At 37.9% G+C, this 14,266-nt stretch overlaps 1 protein-coding gene across 1 annotated transcript in view; it reads left to right on the top strand.

The window, feature by feature from the left end:
* Positions 1-14,266, top strand: part of cped1 (cadherin-like and PC-esterase domain containing 1) — a 216,443-nt gene that overhangs the window by 16,235 nt on the left and 185,942 nt on the right. Inside the window, exon 2 of the mRNA XM_060839791.1 lies at positions 10,287-10,464. Coding sequence (XP_060695774.1) covers positions 10,287-10,464 — 178 coding nt within the window. The remainder of the gene's footprint in view (positions 1-10,286; positions 10,465-14,266) is intronic.

Raw genomic sequence — 14,266 nt, 5'->3', positions numbered from 1 at the left:
AATTCAGGTTGTGGAAAAGAACTTGGAAGATAGCAAATGCTTGTATATTACAATGTGTCCAGAAATATTAAGTGGAGGCAATGGTGTCTCAGAATTGTCACTGGCCCAATAATCCAACAACTCAAGAAATAGTCTGGAATCCTGGATTTGAGTCCCACTATGGATTTACAAATTTACTAATGACCATTGTTGATTGCCGTAAAATTATCTGGTTCAGTAATGTTCTTTTGGAGTCAAAAATCTGTCATCCTTATCTGGTCTGATGTGTATTTGAGCCCAGGCCAACAGCAATTTGAATGACTCTGAATTACCCTCTAAACTGGCCTAGCAAGCCACACTGCTAAAAAAGCCCCTAAAAAGGAATGAACCCAGACAGATCACTTGTCATTGACCTTGGCATCAGAAATTACAGCAGCAAATTCAGCCCTGTTTACCCTGCAATATCCTCTTTACCAACATCCAGAGACTACTGGTAGCAACATTTCATAGACTAGTTCAAGCAAAAGCCTGACAGTCATTTTCATGCAATTGTACTTCCAGAAAGTGTCCATTATCATCACTGATGAGGTGGTGGCACAGTGGTATGCAGTCAGAAGGGCATTCTCCTAGCAGACCTCAACATTGACACCAAATCCCACAAAATCTAATGGCATCAGGTCAAATATGGGCAAGGAAACCTGATGCTGATTACTACGTGCTGCACTCCCCTTGGCCGCTGAATCAACGCTTCCATGTTGAAAACCATTTGAAAGAAGCAGTAAATGTGAAAGGGGTGCGAAACGTACAGTGGGGATGGAACATCAATGTCCTTCTTCAAGAGCAGTTTGTCAAGTATTTATGAAAGAGCTGAGGTGAGACTGACTCCCTTTGACATTAAATATACATTTGGCAGAGAGTGGCATCAAGGAGCCCGAGCAAAACTAGAACCAATGTGAATCAGGGGAAAAACTCTATGCTGGTTGGAGTCATGCCTGGCTCAAAGGAATATGGTTGTGGTTGTTGGATTTAAGTGATCGCAGCTCCAGGATATCATTGAAGAGTTTACAAGTGAGTAGAGAACCGGAACATTTGCCTTCTGCACCCCCAGTGCCAATAACTGAAGTTACATTCTGAGCAAAGTTTTTGAAGTAGGGTTCCAGAAATACTCATATTGTCATAGTTTCATAAACAAAATTGACCATAAGCCACTGACAGCCATGCTGAGTCCAAATGTTCCCATTCCATCTCGAACTGTTGCCCAAATGCAGAGTTGAACTTTGATATTGCCTGTGTATCTATTACATTAATTTCAGATGATGACAAGGTCATTGAATGCTAGATTACCAGCTGCATCAAACTTAGAACTCAATGGGAAGGATGTATTTTGCTTTTCATTTGTAGATGATTTATCAGTCAAAGCAGGTGGTATTGAAAGGGCCACTTAGTGGGTCCCCACAATCTCAAGAATTTACAGCTATATCACATATGATTGGCCATCACAGAGACCGGACTGAAATGAGACCTTTTGTTTTATCCTATAAGAATGAGTTGATAGTCAGTAAAGATGGTTATGTAGTAAGCTAAAGTTATAATCCCAGAAAGATACTGGTCACAGTTGCTATATGATCTTCATGATCAACAATTAGTGTTGATTTATCAAAGAGTGCAGCAAGAAGGTATCTTTGTGACCAGGGGTAGATTAGCGACAGAGTAGACGTAGAGAAACAGTGAAGAGCTTGTCAAGTTGTTAAAAATAAAACCACTATCAATAATTTTGCGACCATGGAAATGGCCAGTTAGAGTGTGGCAGAGGTTATACATTTATTTTTCAGAATTTGAAGGCAGATAGCTATTCATTTTGATTGGTAGCCATTCCAAGTGGGTTGGGATGTATTTAGTGAAGTGATCAACAACAAACAACATTTTAGAGATGTGTAATTTGATTGCTTCTTATAGGTTCCAGATGAAATTATGTCTGACAGTGGATCTCAGTTTTGTTTGGAAAAGTTTTCACATTTCATGAAAATGAATGCGATAACACACATCAGAGTTTCACTCTATGATCTTACTTTAATGGAGCAGCAGTGAACACACCACAAATTGTTAGTGTACTCTTATCAGCAAATGCTAGACACAAATGAGAAGAAATGTTAGATGACATTAAATCACAAACTAGTGATTTTTTTTGTTTATTTATCATAACACATTTCATACAATTACTGGTATAATACCAGCTGCATTGATTCATAAAAGACAACCTACAGCAAAGTCAAAGTGTTAAGTACTGGAAAGGTTTGGTTTGTATGAGTTCATGCTTTACCTTCAGACTTTGTGAAGAAGTGAGTTGGAAAAAAATCAAATGAGTCTGATTAGTTGAATTGTTGGAATACTAGTAGAGTACCAGTAGTGACTCCAACACAAGCTGTGCCTGAAATTAGTTCAGATCAAGTCAGGCAGACCAAGTTTGATGAAGGGAAGTATTAGTTCATGTCAGAGAAAACATGCCTTCATTCTCAGGCCAAGACTGGCCAAGGATATAATATTTACACTGAGGACCCTAGCCCAGCTTAAAATCTAACTCTCAACTCCATTTCTCTCTGTACAATGCTCCCTGACACACAGAATATTGCCATCATATTCTGCTCTAATTGCCTGTTAAAAACCTTTTCATTGATCCTTTCACTTAATTTTTGATACTGGTAATGTATAACATTCCAACCAATGCAAGCAGAACAAGATTTAGACTATTGGCCCTTTGGTAATGCAGGTTGGGAAGATGAATATCATATATAGCATATAGCCCTTACATGGTTGTTAATAAAAGATGAAGTGGGGATGAATTTGAAATATTGGTAAACTTGATACTCAACAAGACCAGCCAATATTCAGCCAATATACTCAATAAAGTCAGTCAGAACGTATAACTGTGTAGACAAAACAGGAGAGCATATATTGGAATAAATCATAATGAAACTGCTGTCTGTATTCAATCCTGATCTCTGAAACAAAGAGAACTGACTCACTAATGGAGAAAATGGGGAGAAAACTTTCAATGCTGCTCCCTCCTTTGCGAGATTTCTGTTATGAAGTAAGATAGGGAAAGCATAGATTTTATTATCTTGAAGGAAAATATTATTTGATTTGTTGTTGTCACATGTACCTAAGTGCAGTGAAAAGTTTTGTTTTGCAAGCAGTGCAGACAGATCATAACATACAAGGGCAGATAGATTATAACATACAAGGACATACAGATCATAGGCTGTTTAGACAGAGTGAGGTATACAAGATTATATTATAGCTATCAGATATATTTATTAAAAAATGGAAGAAGTAGATCGAGAACTATTGGGTTCAATCTGCTGCTTAAAATAGTGGAGGCAAAACCTCTAACATTCAATTAGATGTTGCAATGGAGAGATTTTATCACCAGCTGGATAGATGAAAGCCAATGAGGAAAATGATCTACGTCATCCATATTTACCTTTTGATCCTACCAAGCAGATTAGCAAAGATTCTCAAACAACATCTTCCAAATCCATGACCAGTTCCACCAAGAAGGACAAGGGCAGCAGACAGCAACATTCCACAAAATGAAGTAAAACGAAATTCCTGCTATCTCAGTCGTTTATTGTTTAATTTCATTACATTCTGTTTTATTTCTTCAATTCCACAATTTTGTTTTAAATATTGTTAGTTTCTTTCTCATGTAGTTAGTCATGGATTTGATTTTAAAAAGTACCTAGCAAATTCCTTTTCTTAGTGAATATTTGGAAGGAAGGAACCTATCATTATGATTTTTAAACCTGTTCAAGTGGATAGCTTTTGAATGGGTTAAAATCTTTCTTAATGTCCAAAATACTTGCACCATTTTACCCATCAGAATTTCAGTGTTTTAATGGTATTCACTGTCAGGCTAAATGTAGGACTGGGAATATTCTAACCCTATCTCTCTGCTCCACTGCAACAGTTTAATTCTGACCTTAGTTTAGTTTAATTCTGACCTTGGTCCAATACTCTTGCACCCATATAAGTTTTACCACGCAGTGTCATATTGGTTATCTCTGCAGCTTTTGAATTTGCTTATTAAAGTTGTTCCAGACAATTTTGTGTCATAGGTCCATGTCATTTATAATGAAGATAAAATTATTAGTCAGATTTTTAAGATGATGAAAGCCATTGTCAGTTGAGCATTATTGAGATCTGGAGCACTCAACCTGAAAAGATGATGAAAATTAATTTCAGAAATATTGTAACTTTAAATGGAGTTGATTGTTAATTTAGCAAGTAACTAAGCAGGTGATTGGGGTTAATTGATGAATTAATCTACTGGGTAGAAACAAAGGGATAATAGGTGGGACTGGTGTGTGAAAGAAGCTGAAAGACTAAGTAGTTAACAAACTACATCCAGAAAGAAAGATATTTTGGTTTCTGTCTCACAGATTGGCTTGGATGTAGATTGATGAGGTTGTTTAAAGGTAGAGATTGGAAACTAAAACGTATTTTCAGACAGCAAGTTGCAATTGGTGTCATTTTGGTGAAGAATGACTGAATCCAAACGCAAAGTGTCAGATTATGACTTCCATTGATGTTTTGTGAAGCTGAATCTTATGATAAGTGAAAAATGAAGTGGATATGGGTTACATCATTATCAAAAATAAAGCAAGGTGTGGCCTTGGCACTTGTTTAAAACTAGAAGCAAGATGCGATGTAAAGTATTCTCTGAGCTAGAGGTTTAACAATTGAATATTAAGGAAGGTTTGGAAATGCAGAAAAATTCATAGGAAAGATGAAGTATTAAATATATATGAGATGTGGTCAGGTTTAAATATGTTTAGAAATCAGCATGGGCATTTTACCAAATAATATATTATGAATTTAACCAAATAAATGCAAAATTGTAAACATTCTATTTGGAGATTCCTAATTCAGTGCATGCTGTTAAATTATTGTACAGTGCTAAGTTGTTGTAATGTATTAGATTTTCAGAAAGAAATATGATTTTGCAACAGATGTACAAAATTTTGTGAACACATTCATTCTCAGCAATCTTCGTGGATCAAACATAGAATCCCGACAGTGTGCAAACAGGCCCTTTGACTCTACAAATCCATAGCAACTCCCCGAAGAGTAACTCACCCAAACCCATCCCTATTACTCTCATTGACCCCTAACCTACACATCTCAGAACACTATGGGAAATTTAGCATGGCCAATTCACCTAACCTGCATATCTTTAGAGTGTAGAAGGAAACCAGAGCACCTGGAAGAAATCCATGCAGACATGGGGAGAATGTACAAATTCCACACAATCACCCGAGGCTGGAATTGAACCCGGGTCTCTGGCACTGTGAGGCAGCAGTGTGAGCCACCATGCCACCTGTTTTTTTTTGAAGTCCACTTTTTTGAAGGTCAAATGGGACATTTCAGCAGTAGTACAAAGAATGGGTGATTCATTATTAGTGGCAATAACACGAGACCACCCTGACACAGGTTGAAAACATCAGTACAAAAGGAGAATAAAACTAGAAGGGATGAGGATGGAGAAATCATTGCCAATTCTCATAGAATTAGAGGGGAGCAGATTTAGGACTGAATTGAGGAGAAACTTCTTCACCTGAAAGTTTGTGAATCTTCAGAATTCCCTGCCCAGTGAAGCAGTTGAGGCTACCTCACTGAATGTATTAAAGCAAAGATTGATTTTTGAACTGTAAAGGAATGAAAGATTATGATGAGCGGGTGGCTGAGTCCATGAAAATATCAACAATGATTTTATTGAATAGCAGAACAGCTTGATGGGCCAGGTGGCCTACTCCTGCTCCTATTTTTAAGATTCTTAAGTTCTAATAGTTGACAGGAATTGAAACTACTTCAGATGAATGACCCTTCAGAACACCTTTTAGTGTTAATGGGTATTGTAGATATGACTTTACAGAATGAATTGTCCTGAATGGAATAACAAAGTTTTCAAACGTGGGCACCACATGAAAGTTTGGAAAATGGTGATATTGATAATGCAGAGGAAATTATACTAGCTTACGCTTCAGCTTAGTGATGGATGATTTAATCCTAGATTAATTCACTTGTGCCTTGTTGGACAGTGAACACGTATTTAGTGTGTAGAGTGGATTGGTTAAAATGATCGCCAGATCCTTTAAATAATAAGCATTGAAATAAGATTAGAGAATTTGCGAGATCTTCCCACTTAAGGTATAAGGAAATCAGTAAAATAAGTGCTGATTCCCTGTGCCATTAGCTGCAGTAAACCACTATTCAGCATAATGTCAAGTAAAATATCCTTATTGTTTAGCAAGCTGTCTATCCTTAAGGCTTGAATGAAACTGGAAGTGGGAAACGACAAAGCAATATTTTTGGGAACTAGGTACATATACAGTTTACACAGGCCAGGCATTATAGTATTCCTTTAACAAGACCTAATGTCGCTCATCAAAAAATTGAACAGCTGTTTTTTGGCATCAGGAGAAAGAAATTTGAAGGAAAAAGAAAGGCATTTATGTTAAAACTATATTTGCAGTTTACCTATCCATTTTCTCACAGGTAAAAAATCCTAAGAGAAAGGCCATTTGGCCAATCATGCCTGCAGCTGCTCTATTATTTTGTGCCAATCTCCTGCCTTTTTCCCCGCACCCCTGCAAACCAATAATCATCCAATGCCTCAATTGAACCTGCCTGCAGTTCATTCCATACCCTAATGACTCACTGTGGGAAAACGTTTTTTTTCTCACGTCACTTTTGCTTCATTCACGTATCACTTTAAATCTATGCCCACTCATTCTTTACTTTACAAGCAGGAACAGCTTCTCTGTATCTACTTTGTCCACCCAGCTCATTATTTTGAAAACTTTTATCAAATCTCCTCTTGGCCGCCTTCTCTCCAAGCAGAATAAGTCATGAGTGACTTTGGATAAATGGTCTTATTTGGAAAGTGCTAATTGCTTCCTAATAAATCAGACAGTCTCTCTCTGAGAGATGAATGGACAGTTAAACTGGCTGTGCACACAGACAAGATTCTGTTGCCAATTATGATTGATTGAGGGGAGGCAATGACCTAGTGATATTAACACTGGACTCTTAACCCAGGGACCCAGCTAATGTTCTGGGGACCTGGGTTTGAATCCTGCCATAGCAGATGATGGAATTTGAATTCAATAAAAATCTGGAATCAAGAGTCTGTGATGACCAGGAACCCATTATTGTTTGTTGTAAAAGCCCATCTGGTTCACTCATGTCCTTTAGGCAAGGAAACTGCTGACCTTACCTGGTCTGCCCTACATGTGACTCCAGGCCCACAGCAATGTGGTTAACTCTTATCTACCTGCTGGAATAGGCAATAAATGCTTGTTACCCAGTGATGCCCTCATCCTGTGAATGGGTAAAACAAATTAGTCCTAAGTACTGTAATTGAAATATTACTATTGAGAAAGTCTTGATAGCAAATACAACATGAAGGAAATTAAAGTCAGAATAAAGCATGCTCAAATTTCCAGACTAGGGTGACCCAGAGATTAGATTAGATTAGATTTACAGTGTGGAAACAGGCCCTTCGGCCCAACAAGTCCACACCGACCCGCCGAAGCGCAACCCACCCATACCCCTACATTTACCCCTACCTAACACCACAGACAATTTAGCATGGCCAATTCACCTGACCCGCACATCTTTGGACTGTGGGAGGAAACCGGAGTACCCGGAGGAAACCCACGCATAATCTATAGAACTATAGATTAAAAAAAGCTAATTCTGGATAGTGAAGCTTCACATGCTAATCTTTCAGATGCTATTCAAGTACAACAAGATTTATGATATTCTCAGTGAGGAAGAATAACAAATGTCTGCTAGTGTGGCAAACCAAGAAAATAAAAAATGTAGTTAGAAGTTCCTTTAGATAAGGAACTATTGGTGCTTGTAAAAGTTGTAGCAACAGGAATGCATTTATCCAAAACTCTAAGGGAAATCTCTCACAAGGGCAATCTGAGAAAAGTTTGCCCATAGAATATATGGATAACCCTTCTCTTTGGGATGACGTGCATTCACTAAAGGAGATTTCTCAGAAAATGTTGAGGATTGGCCATGTTACATAAAGGAAAGGATAGAAAGAAAAGAGATTTTTAAAATAAAGTGAGTTGACACCAGTACCCAGTTATCAGACTTTACAAAAAATGTGCTTGCTCCAACAAATGATTGAAGAGCATCAAAGAACACCTGATGATGTAAGGAGTTACCAGAAAATGAAAAAGCGTATTTTTTTCAGATTTTTTAATATGAATTTATTTTGTATGAAGAAAGGAGGGCTATTAAGTTGATTGTATTCTGGAGAACATGAAAATGTAACTTCTCTGTTGCATTATAAGGTCAGATGTAAAAATTAGAAAATATTATCTTGTTTATTATAGAATTCCTACAGTACAGAAGCAGGAGGCTATTCAACCCATCAAGTCTACACTGATATAATTGAAATATTACTATTGAGAAAGTCTTGATAGCAAATAAAACATGAAGGAAATTAAAGTCACAATAAGGCATGCTCAAATTTCCAGACTTGGGTGACCCAGAGATATAGAACCATAGATTTTTAAAAAGCTAATTCTGAACAGTGAGGCTTCACATGCCAATCTTTCAGATGCTATTCAAGTACACCAAGATTTATGATATTCTCAGTGAGGAAGAGCATCCCACACAGATCCAATCCCGTCGCCATCTCTGCATTTTCCATGGCTATTCCATTGATTCTGCACATCTCTGGTCAAAATGGGCAATTTTTACATGGCCAGTCCAATTAACCTGCACATCTCTGGACTGTGGGAGGAAACTGGAGCATCCAATAGAAACCCACGCAGGCGCAGCGAGGATTTGTAAACTCCACACAGACAAGGGTCCTTGGTGCTTTGAAGCAACAGTGCTAGCCACTGAGCCACCATTCTGCCCCAATTTAATTTTCATTTGTTTTGTTCAAGAAATATTTATATATCTCAAAGTTGTATTTCAATAGAAGAGGCGAACTGTTTACTGTCTCAAGTAGTGAAGCATGAATTTGGCAGTACTTAATTGCATAGGTAGATGTCAAGGGGAAAACAAATGGGGCTTTTGTCTGGAGTACACTCTATCAATAAAGAGAAGTGACTTGGTTTCTATCTCACCATCTATTTTGGATCTAGATTGATATAGGACATGTAATTATGTAGTTAATTGTAAGGCCCTGGGTAGTGTTGTTGAACAGAGAGACCGAGGGGTTAAGGTACATAGCTGGAAGTTGTATCCAGTAGACAGGGTGGTTAAGAAGGTGTTTAGCATGCTTCCCTTCATTGTTCAGGCCATTGAGTATAGGATTTGGGATGTCATGTTGACGTTGTACAGGACATTGGTGAGGCCACTTTTGGAGTACTGTCCACTGTTCTGGTAACCCTACTGTAAGAAGGATATTATTAAATGGAGATGGTTCAGAAAATATTTACCAGGATTTTGCTGGGACGGAGTCATGTGAGTTATAGGTAGAGGCTGGATAGGCTGGGACGTTTTTCACTGGAGAGTAGGAGATTGAGGGGTGACCTTAGAGAGGTTTATAACATCATGAGAGGCATACATAAGGTGAATAGCAAAGGTCTTTTCCGTAAGGAGGGGGAGTTCAAAATTAGGGGGCATATTTTTAAGGTGAGAGGTGAAAGATTTAAAAGGAACCGAAGGATAACTTTTTCACAGAGAGGGTAATTTGTATGTGGAATGTACTGTCAGAGGAAGTGATAGATGCAGGTACATTTAAAAGACAAGTGGATAGGTACATAAATAGGAAAGGTTTAGAGGGATATGGGCCAAATGCAAGCAAGTGGGATGAGTTTAGTTTGGAAAACTTGATTAACATGGATGAGTTGAACTGAAGGGTCTGTTTCTATGCTGTATGAGACTCTATGACTCTAAGTACTTGAAGATGAGAATCTAGTAGATTAATGGATAGAAAATGAGAATCAAGAGCCAGGACCTCGCAGATGCACAATGGACTATTGTTCTCCTTTGGTGAAGCAACTTTCTATGATTCATTTGTGAGACACTTTTAACAGCAGAGAGTAAGACAATTTTCATTCTGCTACTCTAGGCTGGTTGAAACCTAATGATCAAAAGTGAAAAATCAGTTATCTTGTCCATTGCATTACCAAGTAATGCTTTTTGTATTTTCTGATTTTGCTCATCTGCATTTTTCATACCTGAAATACACATCAATGATATTGTGAAGTTAACAATTTTGAAGAATTTTAGTTCAATGTTTAAAACAAATGTATACTATTTATCTTTCACAGATTGAACCTAATGCCTTCAATAATCGCAAGAAAACAGTTGTGCTACGAGGCTATAATTCCATTAGTGCACCTGACCTTCGATTATATCAACAAATTTTTGTACAATATGGTTATGAACTTGTCCTATCTCCAAATGTTAATGGAGGTTCAAGTCACAGGGAGGGCTCCAAATATAATGGTAAGAAACTATGTTTATTTTGTAAATGTACTGTTGTACAGGTTTTTTAGTGGAAATACTTGTCTGTTTTAAAGCAGTGTCTAAAATCTGTGTTCTATATTTAACATTTTGCTGAAAAACCTTCTGTCTGTTTGGTTCTGCAGTTTGGAGGTCAGCTGAAAGACAAATAAGGTTCAGAACCCAACTTCAAATTAGAAATAATAGCATCTCATTTTTAGCCAACTCTGAAATTTCCCTTTGCATTGTTTGATCTGAGTTATGTAGCATTTGTATAATAGAACATTGACAGAGATCCCCAAATTACTCCACTGAGAACGAGAGAGCACAGTGACAGAGCAGGAGAATGCAACCTGGCAATCACTGGGAAAGGGAACACTCATTACCCAAAAACATCTTTGGCAAAGTTCAAGAAAGCTAGATAGTTGCCGACTTATGAGTTGATTACGGAGCACTGGAACTGGTGTTTACACCTGGTGGATTAAATGTAATATTTGTTTTGAGATATTTATCGCATGGGTAGTTCCTTACAGAAATTGAAAAGGCAATTGAAAAGGTTGAGTCCAAGAACAGTTAATATGGTAGATGCTTGTACAGGGAGTGAGCTTTGAGTCATGATTTGCAGGGTTTGTTTGATATTGGAGCATATTCAAGAGTCAGCAACAGTTTAACCTGGGAGTAACCTGGATGTGATCTGCCTGTATAGTGGAACTGAACATGTAGATAGTAACTCTAAATTTGCTGGGTGGCTTAAATAAGAAGAAACATATGAAGCCTGCCATAATGAAATGTTGACTTAAGTATTTTCTGTGTCTACTGAAAGGATATGTATGTTTAAATTAAGTGGAGATGGACTTAAATCATGTCTGGGTCATGCTTTGTTAAAAACAAATACAGGGCACTAGATGTGGAGTTGAAAAATATGGAGGGTAATTAGATTACTTACAGTGTGGAAACAGGCCCTTCGGCCTTACAAGTCCACCCAGACCCCTACATTTACCCCTTACCTAACACTACAGACAATTTAGCATGGCTAATTCACCTGACCTGCACATCTTTGGATTGTGGGAGGAAACCAGAGCAAACCCACGCAGACACAGGGAGAACATTTAAACTCCACACAGTCAGTCGCCTGAGGCGGGAATTGAACCCTGGTCTCTGGCGCTGTGAGGCAGCAGTGCTAACCACTGTGCCACTGTGCAGCACACTGTGGTGCTGGAAAAACACAGCAAACTAGGTAGCATCCTATTTGATAGCAAAACAAAGCAATTGACTAAAGGGTTGTGCTGTGTCAGTATCATACTATTGATTGGGTGACACGAAAACTGTAAGGGAATAGCATTTATGAGCAGCTATGAGCAAGGTAGCCTGGTGCAAAGGTTCGTTAAAATCAAGCGATAAGCCTCCTTCTGTAGAAAACAAGCAGCTATCCTAATGAGTGGGAGAAGAATCTACTGTGTGAGATGTAACACACTTGTAATCTTTGCTGGTAGTTAATTCATCAATCTCTGAATATGCGGCCACGTCAACTATTGATTACACAGGCTGCATGCATGGAACGGAATATAAGAGAATGCTCCTTACAGCGATAATTAGCTAGCTCAAGAGCAGGAGTCTTCTGATCAATGATTGGATGTTGAGAGGGAGCAGGCTGATCATGTATATCATTCTGACCCTCAGACAAGTCGATATACACTTTTCATTGAAATCGTTGTGTGGGTAAGCTTGTAATGTATACAATTATTGTCAGATTTTGCTTCAATAACGAACAGTTGGGTATACTCTGTTGGAACTGCTTTGGATTATTGATAACCAGAGTAAACCTGACAGACCCGAGAAGGTAGGAATAAAAGCCTGCCAAAGATTTGGTGCATGGCATTTGCCATAGTGATACTGTACCAAGTTAGCTATTTAATTATTGAGCCTCGCATTCCATGATCAGGCTAGCACTTCAGGATGCTTTAAATCAATGACCAAGGCTCTATATAAATGCAAATTGTTGATTTCAAGTGCAAAGTAAAATTAGGCATTTGCTCCCTTGAATGTGAGATACTGTATTTACTTACATAGCCACTAATGCAGAGAGTGTTCTGTTACTACACCCATAGGAGGTTTCTCCAAAAAGGACAGCATTTCTTGCTGAACCTTCTACTGAAAGCCAGTCCTTCAGTATGCTAGCCTTGTTTATCCTGACTTAATCTCTTCACTATTTGAGCGTTTGCCAAATGGTTATTAAAACATGGACTACATTACCACATGTAGACAGTCCGACTGCAGAATGCTAGTATAATCACAGGACTATAAACTGTGTTCCATATGAGTTATTCCAGCTACGATGGAGTAATGGAGAAAATAAAAACTAAAATTGTATTAAGTACATCTGCACAAAATGGTAGTTATTTCATATCGTGGACAAATTACTGATACAAGTCTGTACAATGATCAAGAAAGATCTGTGTGTATTGGAGTTTTGGAACTGCAGTATTAAAGGTATTTTGCTAGGAGAATGGGCTCAACATTCAGAAGAAAATGAGAGAAATGCTTGAGCGCAAATTGAATAGCCGTGACATCACCAGTCTGTGGAAGGCGTGTTTAGGGTGATAGTTTTTCCTGTGTGAAAGAATGTTTCCGTTTTTGTTTTGCTAACTAGTAACTATTGTTTTATGCCAATTTAAGCACTGTGGTATCTAGAAAAGTTGTGCATTTCTTGTGCCTTGAAGTTTTGAGTTTAATGGAGTTGATCATTATTGAGGATATTGATGGACTCATCTAAAGGAGTCAGTGAGACCCAAAAGAGTAAAGCCTGAAAATCTATATGTCGCCTTAAAGAGGAGCCATTGGGAAAGAAAATAACCACGCCCCCAGATGGTGCTGGCTCTGGTAGAGGGGCGTGAAGGATTGAATCATCTGTTTCTGCAACAAAATTTCTATAATCCTATACTGTAACAAATTGGATGTGGCAATTCAGTTATATTTTAAAATATAATTCAGTAAAGTGCATTCTCTCAACTAAATGTTTATGTTGGCAGAGCAAACATTTTCTTTTCACATGAACATACTTAGAGTGCATTCTTTGCTGCAGTTACATATGTCCCAAAGGCCTCAAGCCCCAAGCCCATCCAGAATGTTGCTCAGAAATGTTTACTGGCTGCAGACCAAGCTTCATAACCAGCATTTTTGTAAAGCTATAAATACTGAAGTATCCATAGCTTCAATTTTTTATTTTGCTATCTTTCAAAGTAAGCAAGCACTTATGTTTAAATACCATGTACTAAAGATAAAAGCAAGTGTGGGGCAAAAAGCAGACGGTCTGACTGCAGAATGCCAGTGTAATCACAGGACTATAAACTGTGTTCCATATGAGTTATTCTTGTTCTTACTTCCAGCTACGATGGAGTAGCGGAGAAAATAAAAATTAACATTGTATTAGGTACATCTGAACAAAATGGTAGTTATTTCACATTGTGGACAAACTACTAATAAAAGCCTGCAAAATGATCAAGAAAGATCTATGTGTAATGGAGCTTTGGAAGTACAGTATTAAAGGCATTTTACTAGGAGAACATAACCATCCTCTACCCTTTTCAACAACCGCACCCCACCCCCTCACTGCCTCGATAAATTCAACAACCGGGGACTGTTTTTTGAGATGAAATTTATTTGGCTGCTTTTAAAAGTATATTGTTTATTACAAGTAGGAATAAAAATCCCATTTTTCATTCCTGCCAATTTTAATTAGTAAAATTCATTGAGGAAGAGGGTGGGTATTCACTTCAAAAAGTAAAGGAAATTCCTGAAAAATGTA

Source organism: Hemiscyllium ocellatum, chromosome 19 (genome assembly GCF_020745735.1).
Source record: "Hemiscyllium ocellatum isolate sHemOce1 chromosome 19, sHemOce1.pat.X.cur, whole genome shotgun sequence".
Taxonomy (NCBI): Eukaryota; Metazoa; Chordata; class Chondrichthyes; order Orectolobiformes; family Hemiscylliidae; genus Hemiscyllium; species Hemiscyllium ocellatum.
The sequence above is the reverse complement of the archived record's forward strand: the minus strand, read 5'-3'. Positions and strand labels throughout refer to the sequence as shown.